Source organism: Lipotes vexillifer, unplaced genomic scaffold, assembly GCF_000442215.2.
Source record: "Lipotes vexillifer unplaced genomic scaffold, Lipotes_vexillifer_v1.1 scaffold524, whole genome shotgun sequence".
NCBI lineage: Eukaryota > Metazoa > Chordata > Mammalia > Artiodactyla > Lipotidae > Lipotes > Lipotes vexillifer.
In genome coordinates this window covers 1,161,926-1,183,382 of record NW_006774722.1, presented here as the reverse complement: position 1 = coordinate 1,183,382, position 21,457 = coordinate 1,161,926, and the positions used below count along the sequence as shown (strand labels likewise).

General features: G+C 46.2%; 2 protein-coding genes across 2 annotated transcripts in view; one reads left to right on the top strand and one right to left on the bottom strand.

Moving 5' to 3' along the window:
* Positions 1 to 1,501, bottom strand: part of RAB22A (RAB22A, member RAS oncogene family) — a 65,062-nt gene extending 63,561 nt beyond the window's left edge. The window contains exon 1 of the mRNA XM_007449456.1: positions 1,497 to 1,501. The gene's annotated coding sequence lies outside the window, so the exon portion shown is untranslated. The remainder of the gene's footprint in view (positions 1 to 1,496) is intronic.
* A 2,032-nt stretch (positions 1,502 to 3,533) lies between these two features.
* Positions 3,534 to 21,457, top strand: part of LOC103088246 (putative serine/threonine-protein phosphatase 4 regulatory subunit 1-like) — a 53,215-nt gene continuing 35,291 nt past the window's right edge. The window contains 6 exon segments of the mRNA XM_082930854.1: positions 3,534 to 3,555; positions 4,009 to 4,141; positions 12,233 to 12,292; positions 12,294 to 12,331; positions 13,112 to 13,254; positions 20,736 to 20,882. Of these exon segments, the coding sequence (XP_082786980.1) occupies positions 3,534 to 3,555; positions 4,009 to 4,141; positions 12,233 to 12,292; positions 12,294 to 12,331; positions 13,112 to 13,254; positions 20,736 to 20,882 (543 nt within the window).

The window sequence follows — 21,457 nt, the reverse complement described above, 5'->3', positions numbered from 1 at the left end:
GCCGCTCCGCGGCATGTGGGATCTTCCCGGACCGGGGCACGACCCCGTGTCCCCTGCATCGGCAGACGGACTCTCAACCGCTGTGCCGCCAGGGAAGCCCCAGCTACTGAATTTTTAATTAAATTGTCTCTACTTGGTTCTTTTTCAAACGTGCCTGTTCCTCCCACCCTGCACTCTCCTCGTTTCTCATTATGGTGCCTCTACCTTAAAAACTCTGTTCATTCTGTGCATAATTCTCTGACAGTGTACTGCAGATTTTTTCCTAATATCTCTAACCTTGGGGTGCAAATTCTCATTTGTTATGTCTGTTAACCCTTCCTCTTGACGGTTTGTAACCATGTATAGTTTGAAAAATTTTATTGCATGTTTATCTTCAGCAGGGATTGTTTTATGAAGGTGCATGCTTACTGGATTGTAAGTCTCTTTAGAACAGCTTGTTTGCTTCAGCAGGGATGCCTGGAATTGGAATAAATCTGGACAGTGATCCTCCCAGTTGCTCAGTGTGAGGCGCCTACACTTTGCAAATCGTGTAAACCTACACCCATAGGTCATGCAAGGCTGTGGTTTTGATTTCTCAGGAGTGAGCGTCCTTTACCCTACTCCCACCTTAACTGTAGCCCCCTTTCCACAATTGTCTTATATTGGGGGCTTGGTTTCAAATTCACCACCCTTATTTTTTTATCCCCGTATAAGCATCAGAAGTCTAGTGCCTTAGCCCTACCTGTGTGTAGGTCTTAAATGTTGACCATAGGGTGTCAACTTCTGCTAAAGCAGTTGTTTCCTAGCAACACACAAGTGGTTTATCTTCCGGGGCTGCTGTGCTGATCTCTGCGGGTCCCTCCCCTCCCCTGGCCTCCTCACGCTTCCTGCTCTGCAGCTGAGAACCCTCTAGGCGGTCAGCCGCTGCCACCTCAGGGCTCTCCTTGTTTGTGACAAGGAGAGATCTTCTCTGGGAGATACTAGTGCTGGGCTGCTTCTTGTCCAGTGCCTGGAAACTTTTGTTTCATTGATATTTTTCCTGGTTTTCTAGTTGTGTAAACCTTGCAGGTCCTTTACCTTCTCGGCTGGAAACGGAAGTCTCTCTTGACTTCCTTCAGTTGCCTCGGAGGCCACAACCCTTGCCTTTGGCTTTGTTGTGCTTTCAGCCTTCATCTCAGTAGGTCTTTCTGCACATCTCTCGGAAGAGTGCTGGGCCGGAATGCAGAACATTTAGGTTCTAAGAATTCCAGTTTTTGCTGCTGGCTTTGGGGGCTCTGAATATAAAATGAGGGAATTTATCAAGGCATGTGCTAAGGTTCCTTCTCGCTTCTTTATGATTTTATATTATAACATTCTTTTTTAAAAAAAAATTGAGTATTTTCATTCATTTAAGTTTCTTTTGGTGTTCCTTCACGGCACTACTTTTTATTGAGCACCTGTTACTTGTCAGGTATTATACTGGGTGCTGGGGTTACAGCCCCTCCGTGGAGCAGGCAGAGCTGCTGGGAGACAGACACGAGCAGCCACAAAAGCTGGTGCCAGCACCTCTGTGGCGGCGTCAGGACGGGAGAGCCACAGCTCCAGGAGAGGCTGTAGCCAGGGACTGGCCTTCCCCCAAAGGTCAGGGGAAGGCTCTTTTGGACAGTGACACCCAGGCTGGGGTAGGGCGTAGCGATTAAGGAGTGGTAGTGTCCCAGGCAGTGGGAACAGCACGGACAAAATCATCGAGATGAAGGCTTTCGGTGTGTTTGATGAACTAAGGGAACGCCACTGTGGCTGAATCCCGGGCAGGGAGGAGGGAGGGATTTCTTTGAAAATTAAAATTAAAATTTCGGTTTCCTTTCTGGCAGGACAGCATAGTGCAACATCTAGAGTCCGACTGTTTGCGTTCAGATTCTGACTCTGCCACTCTGTAGCTGTGTGACCTTCGGCAACCTTCTTAACCTCTCTGAGCTTCAATTCCCTTAACGGAAACATGGGCTAATATGGTTATTGTCAGGGTTTAGTGAACTACTGCTATACAGAAAGCTCTTAGCACAGTTCCTGGCCTATGGGAAGTAACCAATAAAGTTTAGTTATTATCCAATATTTTATGGCTTATGGCTTTTATTTCCATGTACATAGTTAGTGTAGTAGAATCATTAATGTTCTCTAATAACAATTATTCTTTCGTAGAATGAATTGCTAAGTTCTTTAGGTCTCCGATAAGCAGAGGTTTTTGTTTTGTTTTGTTTTGTTTTTGTGGTATGCAGGCCTCTCACTGTTGCGGCCTCTCCCGTTGCGGAGTGCAGGCTCCGGACGCGCAGGCTCAGCGGCCATGGCTCACGGGCCCAGCCGCTCTGCGGCACGTGGGATCTTCCCAGACCGGGGCACAAACCCGCATCGCCTGCATTGGCAGGCGGACTCTCAACCACTGCGCCACCAGGGAAGCCCATAAGCAGAGGTTTTTGAAGAAATATTTTCTGTTACTTTAAAACAGGAGTTCTTAACCCATGAAGTACACGGTTGGGCCTCAGAGGATGTTTTGAAACCTGATCCTTATGAAAAGTTGTATGTGTGAAAAGGGCATGTATGTCTGTGGACATCATCAGGTCCCAAAGCTGTCTGTTTTGAACTCGGTGTTTTAAAGCCCACTCCAGGCCGGGTCCGCAGTGCTCTGTGACCGTCTGTGGGTTGGAGGTTGCATATTCTTCCTGGGTCCCGAAAGGTACTGAGAATAACCTATGCCACATGACTGTGGTTAGGGGCCTGGTGCTCCCAGGAGGGACCCTGCAGGAGAATGACATCGTTGATCGTGGCACACACATTTGTTTCTACAAATGTCTAATTCTGTGTTAGAATTATCTGGGTAACTGTTATACAGTGTACATTTTTAATAGGCTCTAATTACTAGCTTTTACTAAAAGAATTAGTTGAGAAAAAAAATGTGGTTAATGTTTCAAAGAAGAGTAAGCACCTAGGCACAAACTTGTCATCTCTTGTTTTCAACTGTTACCAGTTACTGCCTAAATTAACCGTGGTTTTTCTGTCTGCCACGTAGGAACCCTCTGCTCTTTTTGCAGTAGTGCTTCTCGCCCAGCTATTTCAGTTCAGGGAATAGGAGGGAAGCCTTTCCACCCCTGACACGTGGGTGCGTAGAGGGTGGTGGCCGGGGTCAAGGCCAGATCATGAGGGGCCAGATCCCGTTGGTCTTGCCACGCACAAACTCACTTGTTCCAGCATCTGGACCGGGCAAGGGTAGGGTTTTGTATGCAGCCTACATGTTAGAATACGGGAGCATAGACAGGTTAAGTCACTTACTCTGGTCACGCAACTAATACATAGAAGTTGGGGGATTCATTCCATTCCAGGGACGTTTGGCGTTACACTGGAGGGAGGGGATGCCTGCCCTCAGTTGGGGGTACAGGGGAGAGCAGGCTTGGAGAGGAAGAGGCAGTATGACAGCTGGCTCATTTTTGGCCAGAGTGAGTTGGAGGCACCTGTTAGACATCCACGTGGAGGGGTCTGGTTGGGTGTTGCCAGGCCAGGGCTGAGGGTTGATGGGACTCCATGTCATGGAGTGGGTGAAGCTGCATAGTGAGGACGTTTAGGCCAAGACAAGATATGGCGCTGAGGACTTGCCATCAGATTCTTGCTTAGGGGTCAAACTTCTTTTTCTTTCGACCGTTTTAAATGTGTTTGCGTAGAGCTCCGTGGCCAGTTTTCATAGGGGCGAGCGCTTTGTTCACTTGCTTCTGTGTCCCAGATGGCAGAGAGGGTCCTATCCACGGTGGTGAGAGTGCATCAGACCAGCAGCCCTGAAGGGAGGGCGTTTGGCCCTTCTCGAAGGCTCTGGTCTCATCACCCTTCCCTTGGTTTATTAACCTGCCCCCTGCATTTTTCCATGCATTGTCAAGTCTGCTGCACTCAGAGGCTTCAGCCGGGAAGGCCTGCGAAAGCAGAAGGTGTGCGACCGGCCCCGTCTTGCCCAGGTGTGACCAGTCCCAGTTGGTGCGCACTTATGAGTGTGGTTCCCCTCTTCCCCTGTAGATGGATTTGAGGACTACGGTCCCTCATGCGACGGCATGAGGGTGACAGCCTTCTTGGACGTTCTGGGCCAGGACAACCTGCCTGCACTTGCTCGCCTGGAAAAGTACACTTTCAGCAGCAGCATCTTCAACGGGTAAGCTGTGCCTGGCCTGCGTACGGTTAAGGGGCCACTGGCTGCCACCTGTCTGTGACAGCCTTGCAGGAGGCGTGGTGGAGGTGGAATACGGGCTGTTCCCTGGATGCTGGGAGTCTGCCTGAACAGCACTGCGTTATTAGGGTTTCCCATTATTCTTGTTGCTGTTTTACTGACCACCAGGTAAGCCAGGAAGGAGACGGTGGTGAAATTTAATGGGATTTAAATAATTAGGATTGCTAACTGGCTTTCCTTCACATGTACGGTGCTCAGAAAAGTAGAACGTGTCCCACAGTTGAGAAGCATCGGTCGGTGCGTTGCTCGCCTGTCTTGTGTCTTGACGGCACTGGGCTTCAGGGACCTTTGTGCCACTTGTCCTGCACATTCTGCTGTCGCTCCTCATGGTGCTGGCAGGACCCTCCTCCGGGCCCAGACCACGTCTCTTCCCTTCAGCAGATGACCTTGACTCTTCCTTCAGGAGGAAAGCAGAGACTAAGGCATCCCTTTCAGTTCCCAGTCCGCCCAAACCTGCATCTGCTGGCACTTCCCTCCTCCCTCAGAGAAGGCGCTCTCTCGTCTCCTGTCTCCCTCCGTCTTCTGTCTCTTCCTTGTCACCCCTTCTACGGGCCCTTTCCTTCCACTTAAAAACCCTCTCTCACTCTGACAATTCTGTGGACTCTCCCCGGCCCTCCCCGCATCCCTTCCCTGAAGGACAGGTTCTGTTAAGACTGGTTCCTACTCACTGTCTATTCTTACTACTCCTTTAAAAAATTATAGTCTCTGCTTTTACATCTGTTAAATCATAGAAGGTGAGCTCACAGCAAGTGCTACTGAGCGAGCCCAATTATTATCCCAGATCTACAGCTGGGGAAGGGAGGGTGCTGCGAGCGGCGTCTTTTGATGAGCCGCTCTTCATTGAGGCATGTAGTCCACGGTTTAGCAACTTTCTCTTTTAGGGTCTGTGCTTTTCATGTTCTGTGTAGGAGACGTCTGCCTCCCCCCAGGCCACTAGCGTATTTTCTTACACTGTCTTCCTGAAGTTTTGTTGTTTCCCATTCACACTGGGAGCCACAGTCCACCTGGCATTGCTTTTCTTGTTTGGTATGATGTGAGGGAGAAGTCAGGTTTCATTTCCCTCCTGTGGTCTCCAGTTAACCCAGGGCCATTCATTGAGAGCACTTTGATCTCTGCTCTGCATTGCCACCTTTGTCTTCAGTCAGGTGTCCGTTTCTGACTCTCTAGTCTGCTGCATTGGCTGTTTATCTGTCGTAGAACCAGGACCCCACCGTCCTCATTACTGCAACTTTGTCATCAAAGTCTTGGTATCAGAGAGATTACCTGGTACCTTGCTCTCCCACTTTGTTCTTCAAGATTGTCCTGGCTGCTGTTGGCCCTTTGCATTTCCAAGTGTATTTTAATACCAGTTTATCAGTTTCTAGAAAAAAAAACTGCTGGGATTTTCACTGCAATTGCATTGCATCTATAAATCAATATGTAAAGAATTGATATCCTTACAATATCTAGGTTTCTACTCCTTCCATTTTTTAAGGTTTTCTTCACTTTCCCTGTGTGTGTGTGTATACACATATATACATATACATGTATAAACATACACATAAATAACTATAAAACTATAATACATGGTTTTCTGTTGTAGAGATCTTTTGTATCTTGTTAGATTTAGTTCTAGGTATTTGATCTTTTAGGCTAATGTAAATTGTATCATTTCTTTTTTTTTTTTTTTGCGGTACGCGGGCCTCTCACTGTTGTGGCCTCTCCCGTTGCGGAGCACAGGCTCTGGACGCGCAGGCTCAGCGGCCATGGCTCACGGGCACAGCCGCTCCGCGGCATGTGGGATCTTCCCGGACCAGGGATCCAACCCGTGTCCCCTGCACCGGCAGGCAGACTCTCAACCACTGCGCCACCAGGGAAGCCCTGGCAGGCAGATTCTCAACCACTGCACCACCAGGGAAGTCCCTCTTGAAGGGGTCATTAGTCTTGTAGAATTTTCCACATTCTGGATTTGGTGGTCATTATTCTCATGGTATAATTTCATGTGTTCCTTTGTTCTCTGTATTTTCTGTAAACTGAAAATTAAACTTGGAGACTTGATTAGATTCTGCTTCAATTTTCTTTTAAACAATACTTCATATGTTGTCTTGTGTACTTTTTATTACAAAACATCAGGAGGCAAGATCTGGTTGAGATGTTAATATTGAGCAGTGGGCGCAGGTGTTCGATTCTTTCACTACAAAATTCCTTACCAGCCTTTCTTCTAATGATTTTAATGGTCACAAATAATCATCGCTTAGATCTGTTATTTCATTGTCTGTTGGCAAGTGTTGGAAAATGGTAATTTTCTTTTTATTGTCTGTGAAATCTGTAGTATGGCCCCATTTTCCATCCTGTTGTTGGCTCTTGTTGCCTTTTCTCTTTATTTTCCCTAGATGATTCTTACCAGAGGATTATCAATTTTCTTAGTTATTTTGAAGAATCAAGTTTTGTCTTTGAATTCCTCTGTTATATGTTCATTTTCTAGTTCAGTAATTTTTGCTCTAATCTGTATTATTTTCTTCCTTGGAGTTTTTTCGGGGGGGGAATTTAATTGCTGTTCTTTTTCTTCTTGTGAGGAATGCTTAACATTTTACTTTCTTGGCCTTTCCTTTATAACATCTGCATTTTACATTTTAAGATTGCTATTAAGTACTATATTAAGTATTATAAATACTTAAATATTATATTAGTTGCATCCCCAAGTTCTGATAGGTAATATTTTAATTACCTTTTAGTATAGAGTATTTTTAACATCCATAATGATTTCTCCTTTGACCAATGAGTTATTTAGAAGTATATTGATTAATTTAGAAATATTTGAAGATTTTTCAGGTATCTTGCTGTTATTTGATTCTTAGTTTAAGTCTTTTGTGGTTAGAGAACATACTTTGTACTATTTCTCTTCTTTACAAGTTGCTGAGATTTGTTTTATGGCTCAGAAATCTACTCTAACTTGTTGCATGTTTCATGTGCACTTGAAAAGAACGTGCATCCCAACGTTTTTGGGTAGAGTATCCTATCAATGTCAACTTGGAAAGTTGTTTGAAAACATTATTCAGGTCTTCTTTATTCCTATTTATTTTCTGTCTTCTTGTTCTGTCGATTACTGAGAGAGGAATGTTGGAATCTGTGACTATAATCATGGATTTATCTGTTTTTCTTTCAATTCTAACAGTTTTCATTTTGTGTATTTTGAAGCTGTGTTCTTGGGTGTGTACACACTTAGTATTGCCCTGTGTTCTTGAATAAATTGATCTCTTGATCAGTGTGCAATGTCCCTCTTTATCTCTAGTAATATTCCTTTTTCTGAAGCTTACTATGTTTAATATATATATACTCCCGCTTTCTCTTGATTAGTATTTGTATGGTATATTTCTGCCTATACTTTTGTTTTTAACCTTCCTATGTCTTATATTTAAAGCCTGGTTATTGTAGAAAGCCTATAGTTGGGTCCTGCTTTCTTATCCAGTTTAACAATCTGCCTTTTAATTTGAATGTTTAGCTCATTTACATTTGTTACTATTGATGTGGTTCAGTTTAAATCTACTGTCTTGCACTTTGTTTTCTGTTTGTCTCAATTCTTCCTGGTATTATCCTCTTTTCCTGCCTTTTTAAGAAAAATCAAATGAGTTTTTTTTTTTTTTGCAGTACGCCGGCCTCTCACTATTGTGGCCTCTACCGTTGCGGAGCACAGGCTCCGGACATGCAGGCTCAGCGACCATGGCTCACGGGCCCAGCCGCTCCGCGGCATGTGGGATCTTCCCAGACCGGGACACGAACCCGCATCCCCTGCATCAGCAGGTGGACTCTCAACCACTGCGCACCAGGGAAGCCCTCGAATGATTTTTTTAATAATTCCAATTAATCTCCACTATTGACTTATTAGTTATACCTCTTTTAAAATTTTTTATTGGTTGTTCTAGAGATTATAGTATATTTCTTTAGCTTATTCCAACTGTTCAAATAAAATTATTCCATTCTTCATGCAGTGCAGGATGCAGTATAAGAACCTTACAGCAGTGGACTTCTGTTTCCTCGCCCCCTATTGTCTTCCTACATTTTACCTCTGCACAAGTTACAAACCCTACAATACCTTGTTATTACTATATTTGCTTCAGATAGTCAACTATCTTTTTAAAGCAACTAAAATGAGAAAAAAAATATGTATACATATATATTTTTTTGCGGTACGCGGGCCTCTCACTGCTGCGGCCTCTCCTATCGTGGAGCACAGGCTCCAGACGCGCAGGCTCAGCAGCCATGGCTCACGGGCCCAGCTGCTCCGCGGCATGTGGGATCTTCCCGGACCGGGGCACGAACCCACGTCCCCTGCATCGGCAGGCGGACTCTCAACAACTGTGCCACCAGGGAAGCCCGAGAAAAATATTTTTTATATTTGCTATCATTTTTACCATTTTCGTGCTTTTTAGTTCTTTTTGTAAACTGTCCATTTCTGTCAGATATCCTTTTGCCTCAAGAACTTCCTTTAACAATTCTTGTTAGCACAAGACAACTGTCAGTGAATTCTCGCAGCTTTTGTTTGTTGGGAGGTTTTTATTTCACTTTAATTTTTTCTTTAATTAACAGACTTTATTTTTGTGAGCAGTTTTAGGTTTGCAGAAAAACTGAGCAGGAAGTACAGAGGGTCCCCATATTCCCTAACTGCCCCAGCATGTCCAGCTCTTCCAGTGACCTGCAGCACGTGAATCAGACGTATTTTCAAGTCCTCGTCTGACTGTTCCCACCTCGGCGGCCGATGATCTCACCCCTCCGCGTCTCCCTACCCAACACCCGCTCATCCGCACGCTCGTCTCCCTGCCTCGTTCCTCCACGTCCTTCTCTGTCTTTAGAATCGCATCACTGTTGGTCATCATCGATTTTCCTGCCTCCTTACAGACCTCGACTGTGAGCTCCTTCAGAGCGGGACCTGGAACTTGCTGGTCTCTGCACCCCTCGCTTCCTGCCCCTAGTCCAGAGCCAGTGGTGCTAAACTCATAATCATAACTGCACGAGTGGCTGAGGGAAAGAAGGGACAGAGACACCAAGGGTTCCTTCCGTGGTGACATTTCCAGGGAACATTGCCATGTGAAATCAAGCCATCCTCTTTCTGTATGTTTAAAAAAAATTCACAGAAATAATACATGCTCTTTGAAATTTAGCAGTTTCAGGAGTTAAATAGTGAGAGTCTCCCTCCCTTCCACACTATAATCTTAGATAGTAACCATGAGCCGTTCAGTGTATATATCCTTCCACACGTTTCCTAAATGAGTGTACATATATATGAGTGTGTTTATATGTACGTGTATTGCACACATATGCAAAAACATAGTTCTGTTAAGAAATGGGTTCATACTGTATGTAAAATTCTTCCTCTTGTTTTTTCATTTCATGTATCATGGGCATCTTTGTAACTCAGTGCATTTCTATAGGTACCTTTAAAAATGGTTGTATGGTATGCCAGTGTATAGCTACGTCATAATTTATTTTAGCTTCCCTCTTTTGATAGACATTTTGCTTGCAATTCTTTGCTTATATCGTAATATGGTTGATGGCTGATGCACTAGAGGACTCATCGTGTGCCAGGTGCCATGCTCTGAGCTTCACGTGCACGATCTCATGATCTCATTTAAGCGTCCTCACACTCTGCTGAGGTGCACAGTTGTCCACTGTTCTTTCACGTCATGAGCACAGCTGACAGAAGTGTCGACTCTGATCTGCTCATCCGCTATGACCTCTCCAGGTCATTCCAGCATCAAGCAGCCAAAGTGTTGGTGCCAAAGCACCAGTCTGTTTGCGTCTTTAGCTCTCTTGCGTTCTGCATTCACAGCGGTGGATGTGTCCCTGCTTCAGGGCCCTCTCTTACCCCTTTCCTTGCTTTCCTTAAGAGGGCAGGCCTCCTGTGACCACTTGAGGCTGGATGCAGTTCTGTCTATCCGTTCTATGGCCCTACAAGCAGAGTGGGGATCTTAGTTGCTTGATTTCCCCCGGGAGGCTGCCATGAACGTGGTCCAGTGAAATGTAATCAGGGACTTTATAGTGTCTGTTCCGGCTTCCCCAAACCTCCTGGCTGTCAGATCTCGACCTTTCATCCCAGGGGTGGTATAAGTCTCTCCATGGGCAGGCTCGAGCCGATGGATTTCTTCCTGTAGTATGTTGGGCCAAAAGATGCCTCTTTGAATTCCACATTTCTCGTCATCTTTTTCTGAAAATCAAGGTGGGTTTTCGACCTCAGCTCTTCTCCCGATGCTTGGCCAGAAATGACACAGAGACGTGTATTATTTCTAGATTGTCAGGTACCCAGAGGAGCAGACAGAGGCAGACAGAGGCTCCTTTCCATTTGCTCCAAGACACCCATCAGGAACGCCAGTCCCTCTTTGCAGGCACACCAAGGCCTCCAGGCCACCGTTAGCCACTGTTGATCCCATTGACTTTTCCCCTCATCAGTGTCTTTGAAACAAACACCTTTATCAAGGCATACTTTTCATGCAATAAAATCCACCCACTTAGAGCGTCCAGTGAGGTGAATTTGGGGTAAATGCATGCACTCATGCAGTCATCTCCATGGTCAAGTTTCAACATTTCCATCAGCCCCTTGTTTCCTTGTTTGCCTCTTTGCAGTCAGTCTCCCCCTCTCTCACCACCGCTGGCCCAGGCAACTACTGATCTGTTTTTTGATGCTAAGGTTTTGCCTTTTTAAGAATTTCCTAAAAATGGAATCATGTGGTATGTAGTCTTTCCTGCTGGCTTTTACTTAGCAAAATGTGTTTGAAATTCCTCCCTGTTGTTACCAGCAGTTATCTCCTTTTTATTGCTGAGTCATATTCCATAGTATGGATATTCTGTGTTTTGTGTATGCATTCCCCAGTTAACAGATATTGAGATGTTTTCCATCTTGTGGCTATTATGAATGATGCTAATATGAACCTTTGTGTACAAGTCTTTGTGTGGACGTATGTTTTTATTTCATTTGGGTACATACCTAAGAGGGAATTGCTGTGTTGAATGATAAGTGTACATTTAACTTTTTGAGAAGCTGCCAAATTGTTTTCCAAGTAACAGTTGTGCTATTTTGCATTCCCACAAGCAAAATCTGTGAGTTCCTGTTGCTCCATGTCTTTATCAGCACTAGGTATTGTTATTATAATTTTAGTTCTTCTAGTGGGGGTCGTGTTACCCCACTGTGGCTTTTTTTGGTCTTTGTGTTTTGTTTTGTCTTTGAACCTTATTTTGAAGTAACTTCAGATTTACAGAATTGCTGTAAAGATGGTACAGAGAGTTCCTTTATGCCTTTTGCCCGGCATCCTTTAATGCAGTGGTTCTCAACCAGGGGTGATTTTGCCCCCAGTGGACATTTGGCAATATATAGAGACATTTTTTTTTTTTTTTTTTTTTTTTTGCGGTACGCGGGCCTCTCACTGCTGTGGCCTCTCCCGCCGCGGAGCACAGCCTCTGGACGCGCAGGCTCAGCGGCCATGGCTCAGGGTCCCAGCCGCTCCGCGGCAAGTGGGATCCTCCCGGACCAGGGCATGAACCCGTGTCCCCTGCATCGGCAGGCGGACTCTCAACCACTGCGCCACCAGGGAAGCCCTAGAGACATTGTTGATTGTCACATCATGGGGAGGGGGCAGCCAGGGGGCTGCTACTGACACCTAGAGGATAGAGGCCATTCGAGATTGAGATGGCCATCGGATGTCCCTTTGGACCTTTCCCTTCTGCATTTTATTGGTCACTTAATTCCCTCCCGCTGTCATGGGACCTCTTTTCCAAGTCTATCTAGGCCTGAAGAATCAGTCAGAAAAGGAGAAAAAGGTTTTCTTTTGTGCAGGTGGACAGTTTCCACCTCCAGTGACTGCCAGACTGGAGGATATGGGTCCTCGTCTTATAAGATGTTGAGCACCTTTGCATGTTGCTTGACCGTGTCTACTCCCTCTGGGTGGAGGTGGCTGACTTTCCTTTCCCCCATGATTGTATTACCTGCTCGTAGCACATGCCGGAATTAGCACACATAACTGTATGGATCCTTTCTCGCTTCCACAGTCAGATTATTGCCAGAGGGCTGCTTGATATCTTCCGGGGCTTCAGTAACAATGAAGAAGACGGTAATGGAGGTCGTGGTCAGGTTGTCAGAAGATGCAGGTTTGTACAAGGATTGTATACTTTTATTTTTAAGTTGTACATTTCCAAGAAATTGTATATAAGCTTTGATAGCTGATTGGCTTGCTTTAGAGTTTGATCATTTTAACTGAAAATAGAAAAATAAACCCTTCCATATAGCTCCCATATTAGTTTAAAATATTCATATGAGTATGACACAACGCTTTTAAAAAGGCCCAAGTGGATGTTTTGAGTCCTTAAATGGATTCTCTTTGTAAATGAGTCACCGTTTACAGTGCTGAAGCAATTATATGTTTGTGTTAAATTTAATGTGGTATATTGGAGCTAGAGCCGCTCTTTTGTTTAATGCTTTGTCTTAGAAATAATTGGGGTGCGTGGATCGTGGGGGAGTGCATTTGTGAAAGAATTATTGTAATGTATACATTCTGTACATTCTGACTGGAATTTAAATAAGCACAACCCATCGGTCTCGCATATATGCCGCTAGTTGTAATGGGTTTTGGACGCTGGCCCGGCATGCAGCCCTCTTGCCCCTCCTTGATTTATGTATGGCTTGTTATAATAGACTTGTCATTCTCTCTTCTTTTTATGTTTTTATATTGCCGTATAGCTTATCAGCTTTTTAAGCTTGTCTGTAGCATAAAAATACTCTAAGTGGGAAATGATTTTTAACCTGCATTTGTCTAATTTCCTTGATGAAGAGTATTTTAGTAAGAAAAGCTAGAGACTATCAGTACATACTCTATAAGATGCTTGGCTTATTCTTATATAATGCTTTGTCTCATTTTGTTATTGCTGCAGAGCCCACAGTGCGGGCTGAGCTGCTGGAACAAATTCCTCCTATTGCCATTTTTCTACAAGAAAACAGGCCTGATTTTCCAGTGGTGCTCTCTGAACATCTCATACCCGTCGTGGTGCGGTGCCTCACAGATCCAAACAAGCAGGTGTGAAAAATTATAACCTTAAGGTCTTTGTAGCAAATTCTCTTTCGTCTTATTTTCGCTGATATTCATAATTCAGAAAACAGCTGCTTAGAGTTAAGTGACTCAAGAACGAAAGGTCCCTTTGTGCCCAGTTTCTTTAATCACATAGGAAGGTAGATGGCACGCATTCTTATTATCATACTTCTTTTTTTCCCCACTTTTTATTATGTAAATTTTCAAACCCACCTAGCCGTGGCGAGAGTATTAAAATGAATGCCCATGTACTCTCCACCCAGCTCCAACTATCATTAACACTTGACCAGTCGTTTTTCATTTAGCTTATCCAGATAAATCCAAGCCAGGTGAAAGCATTTCCCAGACATTTCAACTGTAAACGCTTTAGTACTGCTCCCTAAGAAATACAGACACTTAAAAAAACCCCATAACGACAGTACCATTATCACAAGTATAAAAACTATCAGTAGGTCCTTAATATCATCTAACATCTAGTGACTGTTCAAATTTCCCCAGTTTTGTCATAAATCTGCTCTTTGCAGATAGTCTGTTCAAATCAGAATACACACAAGGTCTACACATTGCATTCGATTGATGTGTCTTTTAAATCCCCTTTAATCTGTAACAGTTCTTCCTCCTCTGCTATGTATTTGTTGAGGAAACTAGGTCATTAGTCCTATAGGTTTTCCCACATTTGTGATCCGGCTGATTGCATTTCCAGTGTTGTTTGAGATGTTCCTCTTTTCCCAGCATTTCCTCCAAACTGGTGAAGTCTAGAGGCTCAGTCAGACTCAGATTTTTGTATCGTATAGTGAGAACACTTTTTAGGTGTTGCTGTGTTTTCCTGCTGCATCAAATCAGGAAGCACAAAAGCAGTGTGGTCACCGGATTAGGTTTTGTCAGGCTTATCTGTTTATGACAGAGTTCCTCATCAATCTGTGGTCAACCATTGGTGATCATCACCTAGATCTGGAATTTTGTTAGAGGTTGCAAAATTGTGATGCTCTAATTCCGTCATTCCTTCTTTTATTTTCTATTTTTTGTTGATGTATAGTTGGTTTACAATGTTGTGTTAGTTTCAGGTATACAGCAAAGTGATTCAGTTATACATACATACATACATACATATGTATATATATTCTTTTTTTTTTTTTCGGTACGCGGACCTCTCACTGCTGTGGCCTCTCCCGTTGTGGAGCACAGGCTCCGGATGCACAGGCTCAGCGGCCATGGCTTGTGGGCCCAGCCGCTCCACGGCATGTGGGATCTTCCCGGACCGGGGCACGAACCTGTGTCCCCTGCATTGGCAGGCGGACTCTCAACCACTGCGCCGCCAGGGAAGCCCCATATGTATATATATTCTTTTTCAGATTCTTTTTTCTTATAGGTTATTACAAAATGCTGAGTGTATTTCCCTGTGCTATACAGTAGGTCCTTGTTGGTTATCTTTTTTATATATAGTAGTGTGTATCTGTTATCAACATCATTCCTTCTTCTTTTTTAAAAATAAATTTATTTATTTATTTATTTTTGGCTTCGTTGGGTCTTCGTTGCTGCCCGCAGGCTTTCCCTAGTTGCAGTGAGCGGGGCCTACTCTTTGCTGTGATGCGTGGGCTTCTCATTGTGGTGGCTTCTTTCGTTGCAGAGCACAGGCTCTAAGCGTGTGGGCTTCAGTAGTTGTGGCACGCGGGCTTAGAAGTTGTGGCTCACGGGCTCTGAGTGCAGGCTCAGTAGTTGTGGGCTTAGTTGCTCCAGAGCATGTGGGATCTTTCCAGACCAGGGCTTGAACCTGAGTCCCCTGCATTGGCAGGCGGATTCTTAACCACTGCGCCACCAGGGAATCCCTCATCATTCCTTCTTAATTTAATAGCTGGAATTCTTCCATAAAGAACTTCCCCCCTCAGCTATTTGGTAACTCTGAAAAACTGTCTATGGGAGACAGGTTAAATGATTTACTTTTCCCCTTTATTTACCAGTTTCTAGAATAATCAGTCGGTATCCTAATAATCTACACGGTTACCAATTAGGTTTTAAAATTTTATGTTGAGTACTATTATGAACTCCCGAATTTTAACATATTAGATATGTTTTAAGCCACTGTAGTTTTTTTCTTTTTAATAATCAAATTGTCCTAGTTTTGACCAGAGGTAACCCTTCAAGTTGGCTCCTGAATTTTCTTAATGTGATCCAGTAGACTTTGCTAGCTCACTTTACCTGGAATCAGCTATTTCTCCAAGGAGCCCTGGTTCCTTTATGAGGGAAATAATAATAAGAAACGAGAATGTGGGTACCAGAGATGCTCATTGCTACAAGAGTGGTCATGGCTTCTAGTGACAGAGGAATTTATTTTCTTAAAAAATAAAAATTCCTCATGAGTTTATATTGATATTTCCAACTCAAATTTAAGATTATAGGGCTTTTACTTACTTGATTTTTATATTTGTATCTTTTTTTTTTTTTTTTTTTTTTTTTTGCGGTACGCAGGCCTCTCACTGTTGTGGCCTCTCCCGTCGCGGAACACTGGCTCCGGACGCGCAGGCTCAGCGGCCATGGCTCACGGGCCCAGCCGCTCCGCGGCATGTGGGATCTTCCCGGACCGGGGCACGAACCTGTGTCCCCTGCATTCGCAGGCGGACTCTCAACCACTGCGCCACCAGGGAAGCCCAAGGATGGTTTTAAATAAGGAAAGAAGTCATCCTGCCTCCACTGTCCTGTCATCAGTATTTTGATTATTTTCGCATTTTCTTCTCCGGGTGCTTACATGTTTTCCTACATAGGTCTAATCATAATGCGATGCAGTTTCCTCCATCCATTCATTTGTTCAGACAGCTTCTGAGTGCCCATTATGAGCTGAGCATGGTGCTTCGTGCTGGGGATGAAGAGATGAGTAGGACGGATTTTTCTACCCTAGGAAGCTCGTCTGTGTGTCATAGACATTGTACATCTTCATAATCTTCATATTTTTAATTTTTTTGAATGCTTAGCTTCCTTTCAGCTTTCTTGTCCTGTAGATGCAGTGAGCGTCACAAAAGGTGCAGTTTTATTTTTCTGTCGGCTTTTCTTTTTCCTTTGGATACATTCTTAAAAATGAAGTTATGCTGGGTTGGGGGACTTGACACGTCCTTGGCCTCTGTCATGTATCACTGTCTTACATTCGACTCCAGAGGAGGGAGGCAGGAGCCGTGGTTTTGGTCCCAGGCTCTCGTGTGGTTCCTGACACTTAGCCTGCATTTGCTGAGGAGTCGTGTCCGTGGCGCAGAGCCGGCCCTCCCCGCTATCGGCCTGTGCTGTTCACGCACCTCCACTGCCCGCCTCCGCCCTGCTGTACCTCGGTCGCTCCTTTTCTGGGGTCTCCAGAGCTGCCTCCTCTGAAGTCCTGAAGATGTTGTCTACTCTCTCACCATTGACTTCCCACCACCCTGAGCCCACCTGCCCTGGAGACCTCTGGCTCCCCGACCCCCTCTGTGCCCTGCTCTTACTTCCTGTTCTTCCTCAGCTGCTCCCTCTCTCATCCTGCCCTTTAGGCCATGTCCACCATCACACTCCATTTCTTCCCCTTGGACCGCGCTTCCACCCTCCCGGCCCTGCCGCCCCCAGCCCACCGGCCCCCTCCATCCTGGGTTCTCATCTTGGTAGGGGAGTCACATCGTGCACTGACTGGGGCCATTGCAAGTGCTGCCTGGCAATCCTTCTACTTGTCCCTCATCAGCTGCCTTTCACATTATCCTTGGCAGCTCTTTTAGACCTTTGCCACTTTCATCAAGCCTCTTCACCTCACCCTGCCTTGCGCCTAGCCGGTGACCTTGCATTTTACTTCCCAGAGAAAACAGAGGCCTTCAGTCTTCATCCCCTCTCTCAATGAATGGAACCACCATCCACTTTATTCAGTTCCCCAGAGCCACAACCTGGGAACCATCCAGATCCTTCCTTCTCTCATCTCCTACAGCTAGTTAGACCCAAGTCTCCTTTGTTTCCGTAACAAACACATAACCTCTTGAGACACCCCCTCTGCCCTTCCTGTCGTCTTTAAACACAGAAATATGATGAAGTCGCATCTTAGTGAACAGTCTTCAGACTCTTTAACGCCCTCAGGCACAGCCCAGCCTCCTCCATGGGCCTCCCGTCCCCATCCCGCCGTGGACACCACAGGCATCCGCCCAGCCCCTTCCTTCCGTTCCTGCTGGTCTCCCTGCTCCTTCCCAATGCCTCTCTCCTCCCATCGGTCCCCACCTCCCTCTGACAGATGCCGACCCTTCACATATCCACTGTGTGGGCTGCTTGGAATGCCTGAAGGTCCCCGATGAGTTAGGATATGTAATTTGGCCAAGACGAAGATTTTGCTGCTTGAGGCAGTGGGTGTGCCAGGCCCCATCCAGCACCTGCATTTCGGGACAGTCTTTCTCTGTTCATCATCAGGTACTTTTCATGACCATTGAACATGCAGTGACTGCTGTGAGGTATAAAATTCACAGAATTGGGCACGATAGCAGTATTATCACCATGACTGCCTCGATTGCTAACAGCTATGATTTCTTGAGCTCTCACTGTGTGACATACCATGCTCTTGTTTCCTCTTCCTAACCATCTCGGGAAGAATGGGCATGCTGGTGAGTTCATCCTTGTTTTAGAGGTGAGGAAGCTGAGGTGCAGAGAAGTGTGGTTGTGTGTGTTGGGAGCCCGGGCTCATGAGGCTCATTTGGTGTATGTTTTGGGATTGCCCAGGTCTACTGGACATTGTAACCAATAGTCTCTCTCCCATTCTAGGCTGAGCCCCTGACACTAGGACCTGGGTCATCTTTATTTATCTCTGTGACCTAGCAAAGGGTCTGGTGGCTGGTAGGTATTTGGAGCTGCACTGGCTGTAAACTCTCCCTTTGGTAACGTAGCTGTCCTGGGCTCCTTGCCTTCTGTCTCAGGGGAACGGCCGTCCGACCTCCTCCAGTCTGATGTCTTCTGTCCCCTCTTTGGTCCTATCTCTTGTTCATAGCTTGCTTATTTTCCAGTCTCTCTCTTTCCTCTTTCAGTTATAATCATGCCTAAGTCTCCCTCATCTTTGTGTCCCCTGGCCTTGACCCTGAGTGCACCATCCCTCCTTTTCCAAGTGTCTGCACTGTGGCCTTGACCCTCTGTGGGCTCCCGTTAGGGGTCAGCTCTTTGTATTGCAGCTGGTGGTCCCGAAGCCAGTGAGAGGTATCTTGCCATGGACTCAACTAATCTCATTGTGGAATCTGATGTTTTGGTTTTTTTCAAAAATAGTTTTAATTTTTAAAATTTCTTAGAATATTTTTATCACATGGGAGGATTATGTCATAAACACCCATATCCCTAACCGCGTATATTTGAGAAATGTTAACATTTTGCAATTTTGCTTCAAACCTTTTTATTTTTATTTATAGGTTGCAGATATGGTGAAAACTGCACTGGGCCCCTGCTCCATCCCATTCTCCCTTCTCCCTTTTCTGTAGGAACCTGCCACCCTTCCATGCCGGGTTTTATAGTCACACTGCCTGTGTAGGTGGCCCTGAATAAGAGAGTGTCTTGTTTCGGGTGCTTTAAAACCTTACATAAATGACATCAGGCTGTATTTTCACTTCTGCCACCTACTTTTATTCCCCCCGTTTTTAAGATCTATCCCCGATGATCCAGAGAGCTCTTGGTCACTCATTTGAACTATTTTATGGTGTTGCATTTCTGTTTTTTTTCACTGTTTATTTGTCCAGTGACTTCCTTTTTCCTTTGTTTTATCCTTTTGCCCCATTTGCCACTGTTAACTGCTTTTGCGGATTTGAAGAAACCTTTCTTGGACGACCACTCAGCAATTAATGTTGCTCCATCCCGATACGCCCCAGACACTGTCCTTTATGTATATGAGGTCGTTTCATCCCCACAGCCACCTGTGAGATAGGTACTATCATTGCCCACTTCTACAGGTGAAGAGATTGAGGCTCAAAGAGGCTGATCCCCTGCCCAGGAGGCCCCACTGGTCATCATCGCACAGCGCAGGTCAGGCACGGCATTCACACCACTGCAGTGTCAAGTGTTTGGCTCGGAAGTGTCCCCCCGCCTTTCCCTCCCTGCCTGCGTCTTCCCCAGTCTCCATCGCCAGCCCTGGTCCTCGCCCGCCCTTCAGGCTGTTGTCTCGTCTTTTTCTCTCATGGTGCCGGGTCTCATCTGCTCCCCTGGGCCTGGGGAGGTCCCTGTGCGTGCGAACACCAGGATGCCGCGTCTCAGCCAGGCCTCCAGAGTTGGTGCGTCGCTGACCTCCTTCCCCAAAGCCCAGTGGCTGGCTCTCTCTAGAGATCTACTGCATCAGATCCGCAGAGTTCAACTCCTCCAGCACCCAAACCTGTTCTCTTTACCTTCAGTCTTATTTTCTCTGTTTTATTTACTGGTGCCTGAAGGCAAAGATCCCAAGTCATCTTTGATTTTCTGTGACCACATGCATGCAGGGACCCCCTCTCCTCTCTGTCCCCTGCCCTGCGCAGGAGCCCTTTGCCTGCTCTCAGCACTTAGAACCCTTCGAGGTTTCTAAACTGTCACCCTCACTGAGGCCAAGACAATCTTGTCACTCCTCTGCTTTTCCACCCTGGGGCTCCCAAGGTGCTGGAGTAGCTGCCAGAAGTCTTAGTGGGACCTGGAAGCCTTTCCCACTCCAACCTCACTGGCCCTTCAGGCTCGCACTCCGCCATCCACCCGCCGCCCCCATGCTGTCACCCGGGACTTCTCCCTAGAGTTCATCTCTCTGCTCATGAGCACGCTATCCTCTCCCCTTTTCCTGCTTGCGGTGTTAGTCTCCTGGGGCTGCCAGAACAAAGTACCACAGACTGGGTGGCTTAGAACAACAGCACCTGTTCAGAAACTTTTCTGCTGGCAGGCCTCCGGGGTTCCAGCCTCCCAGGCTCGCCTCTTTATAACCAGTTCCTGTCTTATCACCTGCGACTCTGCCCTTTCCGCCTCTGGCCCCAGGAGCCTCTGTGCGTATGTCCCACCTCGCAGGGCAGGTCCTCCCCGCCAGGGCTCTACAGAGTGTCGGGAGGACAGCGCCGTGTTTTCCCACACCCTGCCTGCGTGGTACCCACTCTCCAAGTTCACTCTCTGCGGTGGGAAGACAGCAATGTATCATCATACAGGAAAAATGCGTGTGTGTGTGTGTGTGTGTGTGTGTGTGTGTGTGTGTAGAAATCTGGGGTAGGCGTTGTGAAGGCAAAGTGCAAGCCTGGTTACGCCATCAGAGTGTAGATGGGGAACCCGACCCGAGTGGGGAGTGGGACGTGTGGCCTGAGCGCAGAGGAACAGTCGGTGCCGTTGGTGGCCTCATCTAAGGCCTGAGGGAGGAAGTGACCGAAGGGCCAGAAGATCCGTACGGTGGGGCGGGTGGGGGCGGGGGAAGGAGGCAGGGCCCGGCCTGGCACTCACCGTAGGGAGTTTGGTCTTTGATCCTGAAAGCACTTTGGCTCATTCTGTGTTTCACCTTTTGCCTCTTCCAGGTTAGAAAATCAAGTCAGGAGGTGCTGTTGATTCTTCTGGAACAAGATCTAATTTTCCAGCACGATAATGAAAACAGAGTGTGTCCAATCCTCCTGGCGCTCTCTGCCCCTGATGGTGAGGATGGGTACAAGGCAGAAGCCGTGAGTGTAAGTCCCCTGGGGAGTGACAGCCCCGAGCCTTGGCAGACTGTCCCATAACTTGACGTGTGCGGGACTTGAAGCGTCACGTGCGTTCAGTGCTGATCAGCATTGTTCCCATAAACAAGGCAGCGGGTGGTGTGGCCTCCATCAGAGAAAGTTCTGGGTTCAAATCCAAGCTTGTCGTGGAAGTGATTATCCTTATATCCAATTGTTTCCGGAAGGCAAAGCTTGGGAAATCAGAGTGATTCGGGCAGAGGTGAGGCAGCTGGCATGGACTCCTGCTGGGCAAGATGCTGAGATTTATTAGGTAAAGCCTTGAGCCAGCTTGGGTCATGGACCCTGTTTCCCAAAGTAAGGAACCGAGTGTGGTATGGGAGCTGCTTTTAGGTGGTACTTGGACAATTAAAAAAAAAAATCGAATGGACATGTGTTGTCTGTTTTATAAATTAAGATGAGACTAAGCTAGACATGTCAGCAAATAAGAGAGAGTCTGTCTGAAGAACGTGGCCATCACATATACAGCAGTTTGGGAAATGCTGTGTTCAAGTCTCTGTGCTCTTGTCAGTTAAAGATACGATGAA